At 47.2% G+C, this 24,114-nt stretch overlaps 1 protein-coding gene across 1 annotated transcript in view; it reads right to left on the bottom strand.

Moving 5' to 3' along the window:
* The window catches only part of TMX4 (thioredoxin related transmembrane protein 4), a 390,958-nt gene that overhangs the window by 326,041 nt on the left and 40,803 nt on the right, over positions 1-24,114 (bottom strand). The window contains exon 3 of the mRNA XM_069236546.1: positions 1,086-1,486. Within this exon, the coding sequence (XP_069092647.1) occupies positions 1,086-1,486 (401 nt within the window). The remainder of the gene's footprint in view (positions 1-1,085; positions 1,487-24,114) is intronic.

Below are 24,114 nucleotides of genomic sequence, written 5' to 3'. Positions count from 1 at the left end.
ATAACTGAAGGTGCTTAACATGCTGTTCTTGGTGCTGCTGAAAAGGCCAATGATTTTGTACCACTTCACCTTGCATCTTCAAAGAACCCACATAATTCTACATGACCTCAATTTGAACCCCACAGCAGGCCTACAGGGTGCTGGAATGGTGCAGAGTTCACACGTTTAGAAACTGGCTATGGACCTTGTGATAAACAACATCAAAACTCGCAACCGAAACACGACCATGGAATGGAAGGATCGATCTGTCCCACATTGTTTGCACGGTGCCCACGTTTTACTGAAAGGTAAATGTATACGTAGGCTCTATTCCAGCATTATAAAGACTGGTCAGGAGTCGCTTATACGTTGAACTGAGATTAATTATCATTCCGTCCTTTGTTTTGTTCTGGGGTGGGGTGGGGGTTGAATGTTTTTGAAAACTTGGTCCATATTTGTTGCACCTGCTTAATTACCATTAAGGTGGCTTGTAAACAAAAATCAAAACCAGGAATTGTAACTTTTTGCAAATTTGAAACAGTGGTATGAAGTTTCGGACCTTAATCTTCGGAATATCTACACTACAGTTGTTAAAAAATCTATCCACCCGCAATTGTGAGACTTGATTAACCTGCTCCGAGCACTCTGTGCTTCTTTTAAATATTTCTTTAGTGAACATTCACGTGCATTTTGGTCATTAGTGGAGGATTGTCGCTAGGTATATGCGATGCGATTGACAATAGGGGCATCATAACAATGTTGCTGTCAAAGCATTATTTCTGCTCTTGTCTGTACAATGCACCCCTGTAGGCCCCGCCCTCCTACCCCCAGTCTTGGTTTGCTCCTTTGTGGCAGGGGGGGCAGCAAAAATGAAATGCTTTAAGGTCAGACTGTAGTAACCGAGCGTCTATGCAGATGTTACGTGAAGACAAACGCTCTCCTATGTTCTTTGAACGTGCTAACTGCACAAGCAGCATGGGCTGCACTCACAATGCGCCCTATGTGAAAGGCGCGATGACAATTAAGAACTGTAAGTGAAGGGTACTGCAGCCGGGCCCATAATCCCTATGAGTTCTTCCTATTCGATGCTCATTTCCATTACTCACAATTGCACCATCCACTCGCCCTGCAGCAGCAGGGTCCAGTTGGAGGCGGTGAGGACGCTGCTCTTCCGATCTGTGACTGCGGCGGCGGAGCCGAGGGCCAGGGCTGCAGTCAGCGCCAATGCCAGGGCGACCATGAGGGACCTGCGCGGCATTGCACCGAGATGGGCTGAGCCCGGGATCACCGGGAGCCGCTCAGCCACCGCCCCCGTGTCCCCTCTTCTGCAGCCCGCCATGTTGAGAGGTACTGTACGGCACGGAAGACGTGCCGTGTCAGGAAATAGATCGGCAGCGCTACTGCTGCTTTTCTTAAGGTGGAGCGCGAGAGATTGCAGGCGCCAAGCAGCAGCAACAGCTGTCAAGTGCACTCGAAGTACTTCCTGCTCCAGGGTCGGCAATTCGGGCTTTCAAAAGACATGCGTGCTTAGCTGCAGGGCGAGGGCGGGATGCCGCTGGCCTTGTCTCTATCTACCATCTGACTGCCCAAAGGCAACCAGAAGCCTCTTGATGCCGTAGCCAAGGTTACTTGGTAACAGTTTCAACACACAACTAGCGCCCTGGAGTATGGGCATACTGGCGCGTGCCACACAGAGAAGCATTCCATTCCTCTTCGTAATGGCATAGTGTGTGCCTGACTGACACCATGCAGGACTGCTAATCGAAATTGAAGAGTTTTGGAGGAAGCTTGTGTGCCATAGCAGAGCGATAATTAGCCGCATTGACATTTTCATTTTCCCACCGAAGCTGTGAAAAATAAATACTTAATGAAAAAGACACATAGCTAGGGAGTCCCACAAAGATATTGAGATTTCCCATGCAGTGAATTGTGATTGTATGATAAAAAAGAACAATACGAACTTTAATACACAATACTTCTCTTTGTGAAAGTCAGAGATGCACTTGGCAAAATTCCTTACGCATCCCAATGATGTTTCATATAAAGATGTACAACGATAACAGCTGGAGCACGTCTCATTGAACCAAAGAGCTAATTTTAATGCATCCCGTGCGAAATTTCCACTCTCAGATATATACTAATGAATTTGTGTTTCATGGATGTTTCACGAGGATTATCTCTTATCTATTAAGATGGTTAGTTCCTAGAGCCTACGTAAATTCTATAGGCACCGTACTAAATAAACGCACACAAGCCACCGAACATTAAAGCAAGTTTATGTTTCACTATCATCTACAAAACAGGAAACTCAATACACGTAGAAAATGAAAGAAAACCAGCTGTGCAGAAAATGTGAAAACTGCGTTGTTGCTCTCCCACTTCGAAATTGTGTACCTACTGGAAAAGTACCAGTTAGTAAAAGTACATATGGCATAAACATAACATGAAATAAAGTTCAATCTGTTCATGCAAAATGAATATGTTAATGTAAGAAATTGGGTTTTGATGAGGGGTGTAAAACCCTACTCAAAACAATCACAATCCTTGTCGGGTTCAACCATTAAAGTCTCTAAATTCACCTGTGCTCAACTCTTTTTCATAAAAGCAGTTAGGCTTAACTTAGAGGCAATGTGTACAGTATTTATGCAGCACTTAAACAGTATTAAAGTGAAATCACTACACAAGAAAAATCATATACCAATTTAGTAAAATAGTGTAAATTGTAATCAATTATTTGACACCAAAATGACAAAAATCCAATTGGTAGAACTGGCGATGTTAAATTTTGAAGGTTTAGATAAAAGTAGAGCCAAAAGGCGCAAAGTGCCAACTGACAGCATCTGTCGTGCTGGACCTGGACAAAGTCACAAGTTCAGGCCAACTGCTATGGAGCACAAGCTAGGCACAGGACCAAGTTTAACCCTCTGAAGAAGGTACTTTATGTCTTGGTGCATGGTTTGAACTGCATTGCTTTGTGAGGCTCCGCGCCACCCAGTGTTGGTTCCAGTGAAGCTGTGCACCAAAGCTTTTCAGGGCTTTTTTCATTCTGCGTTGGTTCCAATGAGCTGTGCAGTGACACTTTGTGGGGTTTTGCATTTCTCTGCATTGTTTCCAGTGAAGCTGGCAGCTGTACGGCGAGGCTTTACTGGGCTTTGCGTCACTTGGTGTCAATTCTGATGAGGCTGTCAACTGTCCCGTTTCCCGTGTTCTTTCTTTCTTTTCTTTTTTTCTGGCCGTATTTGCACGGCACTTTGATTCCGCAGCGCTTGAGAAAAGGATTATTTCAATTTGTTACTAATACATGTCTGCCTCATTTCGCGAGCCTTGAGAAAGCCCCGGTCTATATATAGCCAGAGGGGGCGAAACACGTGTTGGCTGATCTTCTATTCATCCTATGTTTATCATATTTGGATTTTGGACTTTGTTCTCTGTCCCACTAACCAGTGACTGACTGTGAAACTGGGACTTTAATGTTTGCACAACAATAAAATCAAGAACTCTCTGAGTGGGACTTCACCTCTTTTTGTTTACTGTCTTGCCTTAGAGGACCTGGGTCCCTGTCCTCTGGTCAAGTCCCCCAACCTATAAAATAGGCATTTATACAGGAGTCTAGTGGTTCTTGGGCCCTTCCGCTTTTGGATCTGTTTGCTTTGCATTGCTTTGCACTGGATTTGTTGGGCCAGCCAAAGGCCCAGGACCTGGAGGCACCACTTGAGGATCAGGAACTAATTCTAACAAAGGCCAGCAGGGCGCAGGCAAGTCCAGTTGTAAGTCCAGTCATGTTCATTGCTGCATGTCAGCTGGGAAGCTGCAGGGAGGCATCTGGAAGTTGCTGTGTCCCTGTAGTTCAGAACAGGTCAGTGTACAGACTGTTAGAGTCTCTGATGTAGCCTAGAATGAAGGGGTCAGACTTGGTCTTCCTTCTCAGACAACAGGGCAGGCCTCAGGCAGTAGGGTAGTACTCTGACAGTAGGTCAGCCCTTCTGTAATATCCACAAGTCCAGTAGTGTACTGAAGAGTGGGTCTGAGAACCCTATTTTTATACTGATGCCAGCTTTGAAGTGGAAAAACGTCTGGAGTTTCCCCCCTCAGAAGTGCCTGGAATTTCTTGCCTTCTTGCCCTGGTCCCAGTTTGTCTGGGGGCACAAAAGGCTAGTGTGAAGTTCTTTGTGTGTGTGAGGTGGCAAGGTCTTTAAAGCACAAGTAGGGCTGTGCACAGCTCTGCCCCCTCATCCTATTTGGATCGGCCATCCTATCAACACCAAGTCCCTATATTGTTTGGCTGTATGGGAGGAATACATTAAGGTTACCTGTCAACTCCCCCTAGTTATGTGACCCAGGTAACGGGCTGCAGGCATCAAATGGTCAGAACAAGAAAATGCCAATGTCCATCATCTGTTGTTTTTCCATTTGTCGCCCCAAGTGGGAAGGGTATACACAGACATGGGTGCCGTGCTTGCTATGCCACCAGATTCAAGCTGGCTTGGCTAATGAAGGGTGATACCCTGAAACCGGTCCCAGGATGCTTGCTTCTCATCCAGGGAAGACCTGGCGTGGCAGTTCAGCCTAGACTGTTCCCATGGGGAACAGAGTCAAGACTGATTTGCATATGACTAGGTCCAAACTGGAATGGCATGGCAAGCAAAAATAAATGATGGATTAAACCTAGATCTGTGAGTGGGGTGAATGTTTGATTTGCTCTGCATTCCGTCTGTCATCTGTTGTTTTTGCATTTGTCACCCCAAGTGGGAAGGGTATGCACAGATGTGGGTCCCATGCCTGCTATGCCACCAGATTCAAGCTATCCTGGCTGATAAAGGGTGATACCCTGAAACCAGTCGCAGGATGCTTGTTTCTGGTCCAGGGAAGACCTGGCCTGGCAGTTCGGGTTGGACTGTTCCCATGGGGAACAGAGTCAAGACTGATTTGCATATGGGTGTCTCCAATCTGGAATGACATGGCAAGCAAAAAAACTGATGGATTAAACCCAGATCTGTGACTGGGGGTGAATGTTTGATTTGCTCTGCATTTCATCCATCATCTGTTGGTTTTGCATTTGTCGCCCCAAGTGGGAAGGGTATGCCCAGACGTGGGTCCCATGCTTGCTATGCCACCATATTCAAGCTAAATTGGCTGATGAAGGATGATACCCTGAAACCAGTCCTAGGATGAATGTTTCTGGTCCAGGGAAGACCTGGCCTGTCAGTTCGGGCTGGCCTGTTCCCATGGGGAACAGAGTCAAGACTGATTTGCATATGGCTGTGTCCAAACTGGAATGACATGGCAAGCAAAAAAAATGATGGATTAATCCGAGATCTGTGACTGGGGGTGAATGTTTGATTTGCTCTGCATTCTGTCCATCATCTGTTGTTTTTGCATTTGTCACCCCAAGTGGGAAGGGTATGCCCAGACATGGGTCCCGTGCTTGCTATGCCACCATATTCAAGCTAAACTGGCTGATGAAGGGTGATACCCTGAAACCAGTCCTAGGATGCTTGTTTCTCGTCCAGGGAAGACCTGGCCTGGCAGTTTGGGCTGGACTGTTCTCATGGGGAACAGGGTCAAGACTGATTTGCATATGGCTGGGTCCAAACTGGAATGGCATGGTAAGCAAAAAAAATGATGGATTAAACCCAGATCTGTTTCTCAGGGTGAATGTTTGATTTGCTCTGCATTCCGTCCATCATCTGTTGTGTTTTCATTTGTCATCCCAAGTGGGAAGGGTATGTCCAGACACGGGTCCCGTGCTTGCTAAGCCACCCAATTCAAGCTAAACTCCTGATGAAGGGTGATATCCTGAAATTGGACCTAGGATGCTTGTTCCGGTCCAGGGAAGACCTGGCCTGCAGTTTGGGCTGGACAGTTCCCATAGGAGGTGGCTTCAGGATGACACTGCCTCAGTATTCCGTGTTAGCACATTTAATTGCAGCAGCCGCATGTTTAAAAGGAGGGCTTTGCGCACAAGCACCTTTTTATTTACAAATTAAGCACTGGCTGGGTCCAAACTGGAATGGCATGGCAAGCAAAAAAACGGATGGATTAAACCCAGATCTGTGACTGGGGGTGAATGTTTGATTGGCTTTGCATTCTGTCGATCATCTGTTGTTTTTGCATTTGTCGCCCCAAGTGGGAAGTATGCACAGACGTGGGTCCCCTACTTGCTATGCCACCTGATTCAAGTTAGCCTGGCTGATGAAGGGTGATACCCTGAAACCAGTCCCAGGATGCTTGTTTGTGGTCCACGGAAGACCTGGCCTGGCAGTTCGGGCTGGACTGTTCCCATGGGGAACAGGGTGAAGACTGATTTGCACATGGCTGGGTCCAAACTGGAATTGCATGGCAAGCAAAAAAACTGATGGATTAAACCCAGATCTGTGACTGGAGGTGAGTGTTTGATTTGCTCTGCATTCCATCCATCATCTGTTTTTGCAACTTTCTAAAAGTGGCATTTTCAGAATTATGGCTTAAAATCTGACCTTACCATTAAAGTGGATATTTTAAATTACAATTTCTTAGACACCAAACATGACATTTATTATTGCCCCAAACAAAAGTTATAATTAATAAAAGTAATAAGGTAACCCAATGCTATCCTATGGGAGAAGTAGGCCTCGGTAATGAAAAACACATTTAAGAGTTTTTCACTACCAGGACATGTAAGACTTACAAGTATATGTCCATCTTTCTAAATACAATATAGCCTGCCCTATGGGCAGTTTAAGCCCTACGTTTGGGGCGACCTACATGTAATAGCAAGCATTGGCAAAGCCAATAGGTCTTGCCTATACGAGCTCTATTGGCTTTACCAGTGTTTTGTAGCCATATCGCAAATGGCTGAAAGTAAAGATGAAAAGCTTTATGACATAGCCAGCATTGTCTGAGTTATGGATTTTTTTTTACTTGCTGCTAAGATAAGCTGAATCCAGTGCTTCTGTATAATCTATACTATAACGTCCCTGTAAATCAATAGTCCGGGGGCTGCAAGCACGCTCCTGACCTTTGCATGTGGCCTCCTGTTCAAAACAGGCAAGCATTTATTTGCAACTTAATCAACATGAATCAAATAAATTGAGTAGCTAGGATGTCCTGCACAGTTAACTTTTGGGTAACCTTCATTGCTAAGGACATTCTGGAACAGACATGTAAAATATGAAAAAGTCTCTTAACAAGACAGTTATGTGCACAGTTTGGATAGCTTGGGTTGCAATTCTACATGGAAAACAGCAAAATCAAATGTTAAGGAGGTTTTTATACAGCGCACACCCAGAAAGTATGTATTTCAAGATTGTATCATATGTAATATTACAGAATAAGCAATGCCAATTGGCAAAACCATTAGATTTCAGCTATGCAAAATCTATTGTCTTCGTCAATGTTTTTTATAGATGTTGCAGATGACTATGATAAAGATGTGAAGTAAAGAAAAAAGCTGCCGAATTGGGGAACCGGGTTCAAGTCTCAGCATCAGTTGAACATCCTGTGATCCTGGCCAAATCATGTAACCTCCCCAGTGCCATGAAAATGGCTTTGTGTAATATACCTGGTGCTCTTATAAAGCACTGAAATGCTTTATAATTTAAGTGCTTTTCATAAAAGCTGTCTGAACTGTGAAAAAAGATGATCTTTTCACTTTTAAGATGTGCCAGTGTCCTACGTGAGGAAAAGAGGAAGCCTGCAAGGGCAGACACCTGTGAGGGGACAGAGGAAGGGTAAGAAAGAGAACCTGCGGCGGTGGAGGAGGCGGCACTCACACTGCACCATAGGGAGAGGGAGCACTGGCACAGCAGCCGATCGCTAGGGAGCAGGGAGATATTGTCTGTAGCCAATTCACAATTGAGGGTGGTAGTAAAATATAGAAATAATGGTCATTCACTGGGTTTCCTAGACATTTTAACCTCTGTGCCACTGCACCTGCTGCACCATTCAAATTATGACCCTAGTGCCTGCAAGGTAACTGCGCTTATACTACTAGTTTAGTAGTAAAATATAGCAATAATCAGTGTTGAGTGGGTTTCCTAGACATTTTGGCCCCTGTGCCACAGCACCTGCTACACCATTTAAATCATGACCCCAGTGCTTGCAAGTTAATTACACTGACGACTGCTGGTTTAATAGTAACAAAATAGCAATAATCTGTGTTCAGTGGGTTTCCTCGAGCTTTTGGCTCCTGTGCCATTGCACCTGCCACACCATTCAAATAATGACCCTATTGCTGCAATGTAATTGCACTTATGACTGCTTGTTTAATACTAAAATATAGCAATAATCGGTGTTCAGTGGGTTTCATATACCTTTTGGCCCCTGTGCCACTTGTACGTGTTGCACCATTAAAATCATGCCCTAGTGCCTACAAGGTAATTGCACTTGTGAATGCTTGTTTAGCAGTAAAAGATAACAATAATTGGTGTTCAGTTGGGTTCCTAGAGCTTTTGGCCGCTGTGCCACTGCAGCTGCTGCACCGCTCAAATCATGGCCCTAGTGCCTACAAGATAATTGCACTTGTGACTGCCTGTTTAGTAGTAAAATATACCAACAAACAGTGTTCAGTGTGTTTTCTAGAACTTTTGTTCCAGTGCCACTGCACCTGCTGCACAATTAAAATCATGGCCTTAGTGCCTTCAACATAATTGCACTTGTGACTGTTTGTTTAGTAGTAAAATAAAGCAGTAATAAGTATTCAGTGGGTTTCCTAGAACTTTTGTCCCCAGTGCCACTGCACCTGCTGCACCTTTCAACTCATGACCCAATTGACTGAAAGGTAACTGCAATTGTGACTGCTCATTTAGTCATAAAATATAGTAATAAGCAGTGTTAAGTTGGATTCTGAAAGCTTTTGGCCACTGTGCCACTGCACATGCTGCACTTTTCAAATCATGAACCCGGTGCCTGCAAGGTAACTGCACTAGAGACTGCTTAATTAGAAGAAAAGAATAGCAAAAATCAGTGTTCAGTGGGCTTTCTAGACCTTTTGGTCCCTGTGCCACTGCACCTGCTGCACCATTCAAATCTTGGCCCCAGTACCTGCAAGGTAACTGCACTTGTGAGTGCTTGTTTACTAGTAATATATAGTAATAATCAGTGTTCAGTGGGTTTCCGAGAGCTTTTGGCCCCTGTGCCACTGCACCTGCTGCACCATTCAAATAATGGCCCTAGTGCCCGCAAGCCAATTGCACTTGTGACTGCTTGTTTAGTAGTAAAATATAGCAATACTCAGTGCTCATGGCCTGTGTGCAATGCAACTGCTGTACCATTCAAATCATGACTGTACTGCCTGCAAGGTAGCTGCACTTATGACTGCGTGTTTGGTTTTAAAATATAGCAATAATCAGTGTTTATTGGGATTTCTAGAGCTTTTGGCCCCTGCGCTAGTGCACCTGCTGCACCATTCAAAACATGACCCTAGTGCCTGCAAGATAACAGCACTTGTGACTGCTTATTTAGTATTTAAGTATAGAAATAATTGTTGTTCAGTGGATTTCCTAGAGCTTTTGGCCCCTATACCACTGCACCCGCTGCACCATTAAAATCATGATCCTAGTGCCTGCAAGGTGGCTGCACCTGTGACTGCTTGTGTAGTAGTCAAATATAGCAATAATCGGTGTTCAGTGGGGTCCTAGATCTTTTGGCTCCTGTGCCCCAGCACCTGTGCAACATTCAAATCATACATCTAGAGTCTGCAAGCTAATTCCACATATGACTGCTTGTGTGGTAGTAAAATCTAGCAATAATCAGTGTTCAGTGGGTTTCCGATAATTTTTAGCCACTGTGCCACTGCACCTGCTGCACCATTCAAATCATGACCCTAGTGCTGTCAAGGTAATTGCACTTGACTAGTTGTTTAGTAGTAAAATATAGCAATAATCAGTGTTCAGTGAGTTTTGTAGAGCTTTTGGCCCTCTGGCACTGCACCTGCTCCACAATTCAAATCTTGGCCCTAGGTCCTACAAGATTGTTGTACTTGTGACTGCTAGTTTAGGAGTAAAATATAGCAATAAACCATGTTCAGTGGGTTTCCTAAACCTTTTGGCCCATGTGCCACTGCACCTGCTTACACCACTCAAAACACAACCCTAGTGCCTGCAAGGTAATTCCACTTGTATCTGTTTGTTTTGTAGTAAAACATAGCAATATCGGTGTTCAGTGGGTTTTCTAGAGCTTTTGGCCCCCGTGGCACTGCACCTTCTGCACCATTCAAATCATGACTAGTGCCTGCAAGGTAATTGCACTTGTGACTGCTTTTTAGTAGTATAATATAGCAATAATCAGTGTTCAGTGGGTTTCCTAGACCTTTAGACCCCTGTACCACTGCACCTGCTGATCCATTCAAATTATGACCCTAGTGCCTACAAGATAATTGCACTTTCGATTGCTTGCTTAGAAGTAAAAGTTTGCAATAATCGGTATTCACTGGGCTTCATAGAACTTTTTAACCTTGTGCCACTGCACCTGCTGCACTATTCAGATCATGGCTGTACTGCCTGCAAGGTAATTTCACTTGTGACTGCTTGTTTAGAAGTAAGCTATTGCAATAATCAGTGTTCAGTGGGTTTCATAGAGTTTTTGGTCCCAGGCCACTGCACATGCTATACCATTCAAGTCATGACCCTAGAGCCTGCAAGGTAATTGCACTTGTGACTGCTTGTTTAGTAGTAAAATATAGCAATATTCAGTATCAATTCGGTTTCCAAAAGCTTTTGCCCCCGTGCTACTGCACCTGCTGCACCATTCAAATCATGACCGTAGTGCCTGCAAGATAAGTGCACTTGTGACTGCTTGTTTAGTATTTAAGTATAGAAATAATCGGTGTTCAGTGGGTTTCCTAGAGCATTTGCCCCCTGTGCCACTGCACCTGCTACACCATTCAAATCATGACCCTATTGCCTTCAGGGTGACTGCACTTGTGACTGCCTGTTTAGTAGTAAAGTATACCAATAATCGGTGTTTAGTGGGGTCCTAGATCTTTTCGCCACTGTGAAACTGCGCCTGTGCAACATTCGAATCATAATCCTAAAGCCTGCAAGCTAATTCCACTTATGACTGCTTGTGTTGTAGTAAAATATAGCATTAATCAGTGTTCAGTGGGTTTCCGAGATCTTTTGGCCCCTGTGCCACTGCACCTGCTACACCATTCAAATCATGACTCTAGTGCCTGCAAGGTAATTGCACTTGACTAGTTGTTTAGTTGTAAAATATAGCAATAATCAGTGTTCAGTGGGCTTTGTAGAGCTTTTTGGCCCCTGCGCACTGCACCTGCTCTACAATTCAAATATTGGCCCTAGTGCCTACAAGATAATTGCACTTGTGACTGCTTGTTTAGTAGTAAAATATAGCAAAAAGACAACAGTGTTCAGTGGGGTTCCTAGACCTTTTGGCAAATGTGCCACTTCATCTGTTACACCACTCAAATCACAACCCTAGTGCCTGCAAGGTAATTTCACTTGTGACTGCCTGTTTACTAGTAAAATATAGCAATAATCGGTATTCAGTGGGGTCCTAGATCTTTTAGTCCCTGTGCTACTGCACCTGTGCATCATTCAAATCATAACCCTAGAGCCTGCAAGCCAATTCCACTTATGACTGCTTGTGTAGTAGTAAAATATAGCAATAATCGGTGTTCAGTGGGTTTCCTACAGCTTTTGGCCCCTGTACCACTGCACCTGCTGCTCTATTCAAATCAAGCACCTAGTGCCTGCATGGTAATTGAATTTGTTACTGCTTGTTTAGTAGTAAAATATAGCAAAGATTAAGGTTCATTGGGTTTCCTAGTGTATTTGGCCCCTGTGTCATTGCACCTGCTGCACCATTCAAATCATGTGCATAGTGCCTGTAAGGTAATTGCACTTGACTAGTTGTGTAGTAGTAAAATATAGCAATAATCAATGTTCAATGTGCTTCCTAGAGCTTTTGGCCCCTGTGCCTCTGCACCTGCTGCACCATTCACACAATGGCCCTAGTGCCCGCTAGGTCATTGCACCCTGTGTCTGCTTGTTTAGTAGTAAAATATAGCAATAATCAGTGTTCAGTGGGTTTTCTAAAACTTTTGGCCCCTTTGCCACTGCTCGTGCTGCACCATTCGAATCATGACCCTAGTGCCTGGAAGGAATAAATGAGGAAACCATTTGTATCTGGTAGTAGTTGTATTTCGAAAGTGGCACACTTGCAGATTGAATACATATTTATTGTGTAGCTAAAAATAAACAGAAAAGCTTTCATAAAAAGTGCCTTAAACATATCCAACTCTCTAAACGAGTTGCACAGATGCTATAAATAAAGCATATGCTTTACACATCAATGTGAACCCAAGAATTGTTAAATTGTGTTACAATGTGGCTGTCTCTTTTCTATGAAAATATCCTATCCTGTGCTTGATACTGAATGGGCCATAAACATGTAAATCACACAAGATCACCATATGTTAGACTGAAGCTAAGACTGAAATGCGGTTTTGTGCTTTGTTCCAAAAATAGCAGTTTCATAAATTAAATGGACTCGAAAAAAAGAGGATTTAAAAAAAAAAAGTTAAATCTGAAAAAGTCTCTGCAAAAATTTGAAAAATGTATTTCACTCACAGGAAGAACTGCTTCATCGTAGAAGTATTATTACATCAGACTAAATCAGTGCAGTACACAAGGGCCCACCTGAACTTTGCATGCGGCTCCACTGTTGAAAACGGACAAAGCATTTATTTACAAGTTAATCAAAGTGAAAGAAAGCAAGTAACAAGGGTACTCTGCACACTTATCTTTTGGGCCACTTTCACTAGTAAAGACATTTTGCAAAAATCATGTTAAATATGAAAACGTCTCTGCAAAAAATCAAAAAATGTACTTCGTTCACATTCAGAATAGTTTCATCTTAGTAGTACTATACATCAGACTAAATCAGTGTGAGTTTTTATCGTAATTATTCGTTTTCAAACAGGATTTTAGAAACGTTCATGCTTCCACCCAACCTGACAATGCCAACAGTGAACTTTATACCCCACAAATAAATTTCAAATGTTTTGTGCAGCTAAAGAACGAGATACCTTTGCAGACGAATATGTCTAAAATAAAATAAAAAAGGGCACAAGCAGGGTCCATATAGAAAGAACACTGCATTCCTCTTTCCTATAAACACTCTCACTTTCAAGTCAGCTGAAAGCAATATAAATACCAGGCTCCCTCAAACAAACAGCTTGACATTTGACCTCGGTCTTTGAATGCCCAGCAAATGTGACCAACCAACAACAAGGTTTATGGCCTGTCTATTGCAGAAAGCAAGCTTGTGGAAGAATATTGTAAAAATGGCTTTGGCATGGGGAGGTACAAACTTGAGCTGAGGAGCGTAAATCACTAAAGCCAGCAAATGGAAAGACAAAAAGTGAGTTACAACCCCCAAAGCCAATGGCAAGCAATGAGCACATTGAATTCCCTGGTCAGCTTTCTGAAACTCCCTGGATGTCTTTCGCATACCACACAGCTGCACTATTTGGTAAGCTGTGACCTAAAAACACAGTTTTAGCCTGGCTGGGGTTTTTCTTTTCCAAGTCGAATTGGCAGTTTAAAACAGCACAAAGGCTGCACTGGCAGACCTGAACATGTTAAAAAGGCTACTCAAGTGGGTGGCACAAAAAGTGATGCTTTCCCACTAGTTAAATAAGTGAGAGTGCCAACAAGGGATTTACTTAAAAACAGTGTTTTCAATAAATATTGTATACATTTCTGACGTCTGAACAGCATGCCAAGTGAATTGAATAGTCATTTGGCTTATATAAAGTAACTGGAGAAAGAAAGAAATCTAAAATTCAGGTGTATATGTTGTTAGATACTATGTTTAGAACAAACACGTAGTTAAACAAATAATCACAGGGGTTCAAAGCGTAAATCTCAATGTGCATTGACAATGTTTGTTACAATGCTAGATGTTAACAATTTATCAAAGAAAGTGGAGTTATGTATCAACGTTTCCAGCTCTTTTGTATCGTTTAACCCCTTCTGTGCTGAGGACGAAACCGTTACATCCTCTTCCTGAAGCTCGGAGGGAGCACTAGCGCTCCCTCGGTGGGCTTTAGGCAGGGGTGGAAGGGGAAGCCCCTCCCCTTCCACCCCAAACCCCCCAGTGACGTCTAATGATGTCAGCGCGCATTCGCGCGTGCTGAACTCATCAGAGGCCACTTCCCCATTGCACTGGAAGCTGAGCTTCCAGCGCAATCAGAAGAGAAATGCTCAGCATTTCTCTTCTGATCATGTGGTGGAGGCCTGAGAGGCTTCAAAGGGAAGGAAAGGAATTTACTTCCCTTTGAAGTCTCTCAGAACATTTCAGAAGCCAGATCGTGAAGAGATTTTTCTGTGTGCAAATTTCACGCAAGGGGGCGACCCTTTAGGCAAGGGTCGCTCCCCATGGGGGACACATTTATTTTTTGGCCATTTCTGCTCCCCTTGGGGGCAGATTGGCGTTTTTCTATTAGGCTGATCTGCCCCGGAGGGGGGGGGGTTGGCAGAAACCACTTAGGCACCAGGGATTGGTGTGTGTAAATGTGTGTGTTTTCTTTAGGGGGGCAGCCCCTTGGGTACTACACCTAGCACACAGGGAAGGGGAGGAGGAAAAAGAGAGTGACACACACACGCAACATGCTACAGCCCCACCCCTCCTTATCCACAACACCATACACACAAACACATGCATCAACACTACATAAACACCCCCTAACCCTCTGGAACAATGCAAGGACAAAAGGAATTGAGTCAACATATTGTCATATTAGAAATAGTCAGATATACATTTCAATTTGAAAAACAGTATTAACAAAAATATACAATATGTACCTAAGGCGGTACATTGTCCACTCAAAATGTCCCTGGGCCACTGGGCCAAAATTCATAGGCCAAGCCCACACTTCACTCCTGCCCCAATACGGAGAGAACACTGCAGGGGCATCAGGTCGAAAACACACAGGTACCTCAGGGGGACGGGGGAGGGGGGACTACCTCAGCTGGAAGATGGGACAATGCCTCTGCTCCTGGAGGGAGCTCCATGCCCACTGCTTGGTCCTGGGGAGTGCAAAAGCCTCAGTCTCTCAAGAGGGTGGTTTGCCCACTGCTTGGTCCTTGGGAGTGCAAAGCTACAGTCTCTCAAGTGGGTGGTTTGCCCACTGCTTGGTCCTGGGGAGTGCAAAGCCACAGTCTCTCAAGTGGGTGCTTTGCCAACTGCTTGCTCCTGGGGAGTGCAAGGCCACAGTCTCTCAAGTGGATGCCTTCTCCCACTGGTTCTGGAGGGGGCTTTGTGCCCAGTGTGATTCATCCTGCCAAGGATCGGGAGAGTGGATGCCTTCTTCCAGTGGTTCTGGAGGGGGCTTTGTGCCCAGTGTGCTTCATCCTGCCAAGGATAGGGAGAGTGGATGCATACTTCCACTGGTTCTGGAGGGGGCTTTGTGCCCAGTGTGCTTCATCCTGCCAAGGATAGGGTGAGTGGATGCATATCTCCACTGGTTCTGGAGGGGGCTTTGTGCCCAGTGTGCTTCATCCTGCCAAGGATAGGGAGAGTGGATGCCTTCTTCCAGTAGTTCTAGAGGGGGCTTTGTGCCCAGTGTGCTTCATCCTGCCAAGGATAGGGAGAGTGAATGCCTTCTTCCAGTGGTTGTGGAGGGGGCTTTGTGCCCAGTGTGCTTCATCCTGCCAAGGATAGGGAGAGTGGATGCCTTCTTCCAGTGGTTCTGGAGGGGGCTTTGTGTCCAGTTTGCCTCATCCAGCCAAGGATAGGGAGAGTGGATGCATATCTCCACTGGTTCTGGACGGGAGTTTGTGCCCAGTGATGCAACACTTGGGGTGTGGCAGTTCACAGTCCCTCACCTGGGTGTCTGAGTCACAAGATTTGCAGTGACCAGGATGCATGATAGTCCATGGAGGCAGGGCCTGAGTCAATTCGCCGGCTGCTCCGGCTGCACAGTGGTGGTAGTGCTGGTGCTGGTGGGGGTGCTGCTAGTGGTGGAGGGAGGCTCCAGCCCCTCTCCTGCAGCCTCGGACGGCTGCCCACTGGGGCTACTGCTGCTGACAGTAGTGGTGCTTGTGGAGGTGCAGGTGGCAGTGCTGGTGACAGTGCTCGCAGCAGTGCTAGCGGTGGGGCTGCTGGCGGTGGGGCTGCTGGCGGTGCTGGCCACGGTGCAGGTGTCGGTGCTGGCGGTTGTGCTGGTAGCCACCAGGACTTCATCTGCACCCTCGGACGGTGAAGTGCCTTGCCTGGTGTTTCTGCCCCTTCCTCACCTTGGCAGATGGTGGTGTGACCTTGGCTCTGGCAGCTGGAGTCTTTGAGGTGGCCTTGCTGGGTGGTTTGGGTTTTTTCCTCTTGCTGGATGCTGTCCCCTTCTTCACCTTGCCAGGTGGCGGAACGGTTTTGGCCTTGGCAGAGGTTGGTGGCACACTGGCTGGTCTGACAGGTGCCCCCTTTGATCCTCTGACAGGTGCAAGAACCACAGCAGACGTGGACTTGGTGGCTGAGGTGCTGGGCTGGGTTTTGGCCATCCTGGCCCAAGGGGAAGGATGGGGGGGTGGGGTAGGGAAGAGGTCAAGGTTTGCCTGGAAAAGCTTCTTAGGGACACTGGGGCGGGAAGAGGGAGAAGGTTTGGGAGTGGAGGAAGAGGGAGTGGTTGTAGGAGGTGTCTGTCTGCTGACTTTGGGTGCAGGTGCATGCGCTGAATGCTGTTGTGAGGTGGATGGCTGTTGGGTGGGTGGGTGCTTGTGCTTGTGTACTTTAGGAGGTGGGGTCACAGACACAGTGGGAGAGGACACAGGGGACGTATGCATGGATGTGGGGGGGGTGACTGCCAGTGAGGGGCATGTAGTGATGGGCGTGCTGGTGATGGAGGTAGTGGATGAGGATGTAGTGCATGCAGGTGTGAGTGGAGACACTACTGGGAGGGAGGTGGATGAGGAAGAGGAGGGGGACACAGTGGAGGCAAGTGGATGTTGGTGTATCTGCATGGGGATGGTGCTTGTGTGAGTGCCTGTGAGATAAAGTATGGTGCTTGTGTTGCCTGAGCCACTTCTGTCTGTTGATTTGGGTGAATGCTGGTCTGAAGGTGTGCTTGGGATAGGCTGGGGTTGAGGGAATTGGGACTGGGTAGAGAAAGTTGGAGGGGTGAGCTAGAGACAGGGACAATGGCTGCCATCAGGGAGGAGGCCAAAGCCTGAACTGCTCTCTGTTGGGCTGCCATGGCAGAGTGAATGCTTTCTAGGTATGCATTTGTTTGTTGCAAATGCCTCTTGACACCCAGGATGAAATTCAGAATGGTTGACTGCCCAACAGTGAGGGATCTCAGGAGGTCAATAGCCTCCTCACTGAGGGCAGCAGGGCTGACTGGGGCAGGGCCTGAGGTGCCTGGGGCGAAGGAGATGCCCACCCTCCTGGGTGAGCGGGCATGGGAAACATGCTGAGGGGGCTGCTGTAAGGGCGGTGCTGGTACAGGAGGTGGCGGCTGTACCTGTTGTTGGGGACGGTACAGAGGTGTCCGCCACCGTCAGGGAGCTTCCATCGGAGGAGGAGTCGGTGTCTGTGGTCTCCCCTCCTGTCCCCGTCGTTGTGCTCCCCTCACCCTCTTTCCCACTGGTGCCCTCACCGTCGGTGGATTCGGCCTCCAGGCCCATGTGGGATGCAGCACCTTCCGTCGCTGGTGCCTCTGCTCCTTCACCAGATGATGCTAATGAACACAAGGACAGGGTGACAAAACAAAAAGGAGGGGGGAGACAGAGGATACACTTTGTCAATGCCAGCAACAATACTACCGTTGGCGTACAGAACACACAGGGAGCAGCCCTATGCACTAGGCCATGCACTACCAGTTACAAAGATAGTCACCAGCCCATGGGATACATTGCCTAACACCATTAGCTGCACACCTGAAACCCACAGGACCTTGCCCAGTAGTAGATGCCCACTAACACTATTGGGGAGTGCTTCAGAGCCTGCCCAACAAGGGACCTACCCTGCCATCTTCGCCCTGGCCTAGAGGCACACACAGCCCATGTCCCCCACCCAGGTACCACTTGGTCAGCAAAGTCAGGATTCAGAATCTGTACTCATCCCCTTGTGGCTGCTATGATGCCTTCAAGCGCCCATCGGACTCCGGATAGGCTACTGCCAAGATGCGGAAAATCAGGGGGGTCAGGGTTCGACGGGCACCTCTTCCTCATTGGGAGGCCAGCTGCAGCTGGGCCTCCGCTGTCTTCCTTGCCCATCGGCGCAGGTCCTACCACCGTTTGTGGCAGTGGGTGCTCCGCCTGTCAAAGACCACCAGGGTCCGCACCTCCTTGGGGATGGCATGCAAAATACCCTTTTTCTGATTGGCGCTGACCTGCAGGAAAAATGACAGCAGAAAAGGGACTTAGTTAACCGTCTGGACCATCACACTCATGGCTCACCATATCCCTCCCATCCCCTGACGCACATACATTGACCACCATACACGCAGCACTCTGCCCAGGATGCCTCAGCCCCCCCTACATGTGGCTTACACACACAGCACTCCATCCATTCATGGCCCACGCATCCTGCTCACAGTGTACTCACCTGTTTGTCTGGAGGGCTGTAGAGTAACGTGTACTGGGGACAGTTTCTCCAACTCCTCCGAAGTGAAGGCAGGGGCCCTTTCCCCAGACACATGAGCGGTTGTAGCTTCCAGACACAGGTCACAGCAGCACTTGCATTGTAGGTCCTCTCCTATTGAAGGTCAGGTAGCAAGTGAGTGAATAGATAGAAAATGGTGGTCATGTCCCCTGCGGTGCGTACTGTCACCACCGGCATACATCACCATTGGCTCCTGGAACCCATAAGGCCCAATGATAACCAATGCGAAGTTGTGTGGCGGTCATCGACCGCCTACCGCAACGACGCACAACGCCAGCGGAATTACCTCATTTCCACTTGTCCCTCCTCATAGGTCAGGAGCCACCATTTCAGGGGGGCACAGGCCATGGTACCTAACTGCGTCACAGCAGACATTGGCACAGCAACTGACTCTCGGATTCACATACTGGTTTTGTAAAGGAATAAATGCATCATTATTGCAATAGCTGTGTGATTATGACCCTCTGCTCACCGTTTCCCTCCATATGCTTCGACTGCTGAGGATGAATATGAAATGGAGACCTCCTCCAGTGTACAGACCCCTGGTAGACCTTGCGACAATGTAGGACATGCACATTATCCTGACCTACAGACTTGATCGGGCCACAATCCAAGAACTGTGTGCCCAATTGGAGCCAGACCTGATTTCAGCTATCCGCCAGCCCACAGGTATCCACCCTCTAGTGCAGTTCCTGTCAGTGCTCCATTTCCTGGCAAGTGGTTCCTTCCAAACAACAGTGGCCACGGCATCAGGGATGTCTCTGCCAATGTTCTCAAACGTGTTGGCGAGAGTGTTGTCAGCCCTGCTTAAACACACGCGCAGCTACATTGTATTCCCCCAGGTGGAGGATTTGGCCACTGTGAAAGCTGACTTTTATGCCCTGGGACATATCCCCAACATCATTGGTGCCATTGATGGTACACATGTAGCATTTGTTCCCCCCACCCAGGAGAAATGAACAAGTGTTCAGGAATAGGAAAAGATATCACTCTCTGAATGTGCAGGTGGTGTGTTTGACGGACCAGTACATCTCCCATGTGAATGCCAAGTGTCCTGGCTCTGTGCATGACACCTTCCTCTTGAGGAATAGCAGCATCCCATATGTGATGGGCCAACTCCAGAGGCACCGGGTGTGGCTAATCAGTGAGCCCAAGGCCCCCACCCAGTATAGGTTGTTGTCTGGGTATGGGGTTGTCCCTAAGGGTTAGTATGTGTCTATCATTGTCCCTCCATGTTTTCAGGTGACTCTGGTTACCCCAACCTCTCATGGCTACTGACCCCAGTGAGGAATGCCAGGACAAGGGCAGAGGCATGTTAAAATGAGGCACATGTGCGAACAAGGAGGATTATTGAGCAGACCTTCAGCCTCCAGAAGGCCAGGTTCCGGTGCCTCCATCTGACAGGTGGATCCCTGTACTACTCACCCAGGAAGGTGTGCCAGATCATCGTTGCATGACGCATGTTGTACAACCTGGCCTTGAGACGCCAGGTGCTTTTTCTACAGGAGGATGAGCCTAGAGATGGTCTTGTGGCAGCGTTGGAGCCTGAGGACAGTGAGGAAGAGGAGGCAGAGGAAGAAGATGTGGACAACAGAAGTAATATCATACATCAGTACTTCCAGTGACACACAGGTAAGACACTGTAACTTCACTTAACTTTTCAGTTTTCTGTTGGACATTGTACATGGCAGCCTGATTTCTCTATGTCTATGGCCACTTACTGTACCCATTGGCATCTCTATTTTCAGAACTCTGTGGCCCACTCTGGCTCCTGGTATGTTTACTGCTGCCCACTAAAGGTCATACCAATGTATATATAACTGTACATATGGCATGCAATGTTTTCTGAATGTTGTATTAATACATATTTCAATCATTTGACAGTCTCCAGATTTGTATTTGTTTCAAGGGTGTTTATTGAAGTCCTCATATGTAGAGTGGGATGTGCAATGGGCTGGTTAGAGTCCAGTCTCTTGGTATCATGGGCGTATTGTCCATTGGGGCATAGGAAGGGGAGTAGTGGCAGTTCAAGGTGGACAGGGTGACAGAGTGGGACAGAAGGGTGACAATCAGGAGAGTCTTACTTCCTGGCGGGGGTCTTGGCAATGTTCTCTGGCTTCTGCCTGGATTGCAGGGGACCTTTTGTGGAGTGGTTCTCCTTCTGTAGGGGGTGGGGTGCTGGTGGCCTTTTGTTCCTGTGGTGGGGCCTCCTGTCCACTAGCGCCGGCTGAGGTGGAGGGCTGTTCTTCAGTGTGGCTAGTGTCAGGGGCCCGTTGTTGTGCCACTGCCTCCATCATGGTGTTGGCCATGTCAGCCAGCATCCCTGCAATGGTGACCAGGATGGTGTAGATGTGTTTGAGGTCCTTCCTGATCCCCAAGTACTGTCCCTCCTGCAGCCGCTGGGTCTCCTGCATCTTGGCCAGTATCTGGCCCATGGTCTCCTGGGAATGGTGGTATGCTCCCAGGATGTTGGTGAGTGCCTCCTGGAGAGTGGTTTCCCTGGGCCTGTCCTCCCACTGTCGCACAGCAGTCCTCCCAGCTTCCCTGTTGTCCTGTGCCTCTGTTCCCTGAACCGCGTGCCCACTGCCACTGACCCCAGGTCACTGTTCATCCTGGGTTTGTGGGGTTGCCTGGGGTCCCTGTAGTGGTGGACACACTGCTGATTGACGTGTCCTGGGGACAGTGGCATGGGCCCACTGGGTGGGTGCTGTGGTGGTGTTTCCTGAGGGGGGAGGCCCTGTGGTGGTTTGGGACTGTGGCAGGGTAACCGACTGTCTAGAGGCCCCTGATGGGCCAGGTTGGTTATCGTGATCCAGGCGTGCAGAGCTTCTGTCATCACTGTGGGCTTCTTCTGAGGGGGGGCTGGATGTTGCTGGCAACTCCCCTCCAGTGACGTTGAGTAGGGGTCCTGTGGGGATGCAAATGCACTGTTATTGTATCTGCATGTGTCATCTTGTGCATGGGTGTGTTTCCCTGTCTGGTTGTGATTGCCCTGTCAGCTTTGCCTTGTGTGCGTGGTGATTTTGTGGGCTAGGTGATTCTCTCTAATGGGCATGCTGTGGGGATGGGTGTCCATGCAGATCTGTGATGGGGTCCATGGATTGGTGTGGCATGCAGGGCTTGGTATTTGGATGGCTGAGTTATGATAGTGGGGTATGTGTGAGGTGGTGAGGTGATGGGGTTGTGGGTAGGAGTGGGAGTTTGTGATGGCATGCAGGTAGGGTGGGGGATATAATAGTAAAGGTTTGACTTAACAGAGTCCAGTCCTCCTGCTAGGCTCTCAGGATGCATGATCGTCAAGACTTGCTCCTCCCATGTTGTTAGTTGTGGGGGAGGAGGTGGGGGTCCACTGCCAATCCTCTGTACAGCTACCTGGTGGCTTGCTACCACGGAACGCACCTTCCCCCGTAGGTCATTCCACCTCTTCCTGATGTCATCCGTTGATCTGGGGTGCTGTCCCACAGCGTTGACCCCGTCGACGATTCTCCGCCATAGCTCCATCTTCCTAGCAATGGACGTCTGCTGCACCTGTGATCTGAATAGCTGTGGCTCTACCCGGATGATTTCCTTCACCATGACCCTTAGCTCCTCCTCTGAAAACCTGGGGTGTCTTTGGGGTGCCATAGATGTGGTGGGAATGGTAGGTGTGAGGATGTGTGGGGTGATGTGTGGGTTGATGTGTTGGGGTGTGTGGTGTGAGGTGCGTGGATGGTGTATGGGTGATAGTATTTTGTGTCTCAGATTGAGTGGATGCTCCTGGCTTGTGTCTCTCTCTGTTGGCAATCTTTTTTGTTCGTAGAAAGTGTTGTGGGTAATGTGGGTGAGTGTTTTATATTGGATTCGGTGTGTGGGTGTGGTGTGTGTATGTGTGTCAGATGTGTGTAGTTTGAATTGTCCAATGTGGTGTAGTTTCGTAAGTGTGTGTGTATTTTGAGCGCGGCGGTGTGTACCGCCAATGGTTTACCGCGGTTGAAAGACCGCCGAGGTGATTCGTGGGTCTTGATACTGTGGGCGTATTCCTGTTGGCGTAACGGTGTGGGTTTTGGTACCACCAATTTATCACTGACCTTTGGTCTAGCGGCTTGTGTGGGTGTCTGCATAGTGGTGGATTTCTCTGTGTGGGTCATAATACCCGTATCGGTATACTGCCACGGTCACGGTATGTTGGTGCCCGTCAGCACGGCGGTAGGTGGCATTTACCACCAGGGTTGTAATGAGGGACCATATGTTGAACCTACACCACCTCCAAGCAGATGTTTCAACTTACGCCAGTTCTAGGTCACTATCAATGCAATAATTGCATAGCATGCAGTACACAGTGAGAAATTTCAGTATAAATGGTCTTCAGTCTGTTGTGGCACACTTTTCCAACTGTATTACAGGCAACGTAATTTACTGCATTGAATGTCCATGTGGCCTTCCATATATTGGAAAGAGAACTCAGCCAATTAAAGAACATATTGTACAACATTAATCGATCACAGGATGTAGAGCTGAACATACCCCAATGATTGAGTACTTTGTAAAATTCAGTCTCAAAAAGATATCACATGGTGGGTGATAGATATTGTCAAACCTACAGTAAGGTCTCTCAGAATCACTGAAGCTGGAAACTTGACAGTGTCAGAAAGGCTTCAATGTATCTGTGGAATGGCAAATGCTTGCTACACTATGAAAATGCCCTTTTTATTGTTATTTCCTGACGACATTGAATTCATTGCGTGTCCTCTAATTTTGCTAGAAACACCACTCTCCACTTACCACTCTGGACATTGTTAGAAATGGGGTTTCCGGTTGGCTAGGTTATGGACCTAAGACAGGAAGAACCCACAACTTTAGTCAGGGCAATTAAGTCAGATGACAAAGATAACCTGTGCTTACACCCTAGTAGCTTAGCACAGAGCAGTCAGGCTTATCCCCAGAGGCAGCGTGTAAAGCATTTGCGCAACACACTCACACCAGTGACACAATGAATACACCACCAAAGAGACTTCATGCAGGATTATACAAAAATATGTTTTTGAATTATACATATATACATATATTTTAGACTAAAATTATAATAAGTAGTGTGCATATCAGGCAATTACTGAAATAATACTTGTTATCCTGGTAATGCAAGGGATAAAACAATATACTTCACAAAACATCAGCACGTGAAGTGCAGCAGGTTTTGGTTAGGAATAAAAAGCACATGATCATATCAGTGATGATTAGCCCACAGGACACAGGGAGCCGGCACTCCTATTACCTTTTATGTGTTAATTGCAGAACCCCACAGTGTCCAGGAATTCTGATTGTCACAGTAGTGTGAGTAATAGGGACCTAATGGACAGGAGTAAAGAATAACCAATGCCCCCAAACTGTACAGTGCCACTGGTCCAAGTTTAGGCGAGTCGGGGGCCCTTTCTGAGTGTCGAAGACTCACAACGTGGGCAGACAAAGAGTCCCCACTGATCCACCTGCAAAAGGTGCATGAGACGGTGCTGGAGATGCCCTTCCCTCCCACTGTACCTTCCTGTGGCTGGGGTGAGC

This window comes from Pleurodeles waltl, chromosome 5 (assembly GCF_031143425.1).
Source record: "Pleurodeles waltl isolate 20211129_DDA chromosome 5, aPleWal1.hap1.20221129, whole genome shotgun sequence".
Classification (NCBI taxonomy): domain Eukaryota; kingdom Metazoa; phylum Chordata; class Amphibia; order Caudata; family Salamandridae; genus Pleurodeles; species Pleurodeles waltl.
The sequence above is the reverse complement of the archived record's forward strand: the minus strand, read 5'-3'. Positions and strand labels throughout refer to the sequence as shown.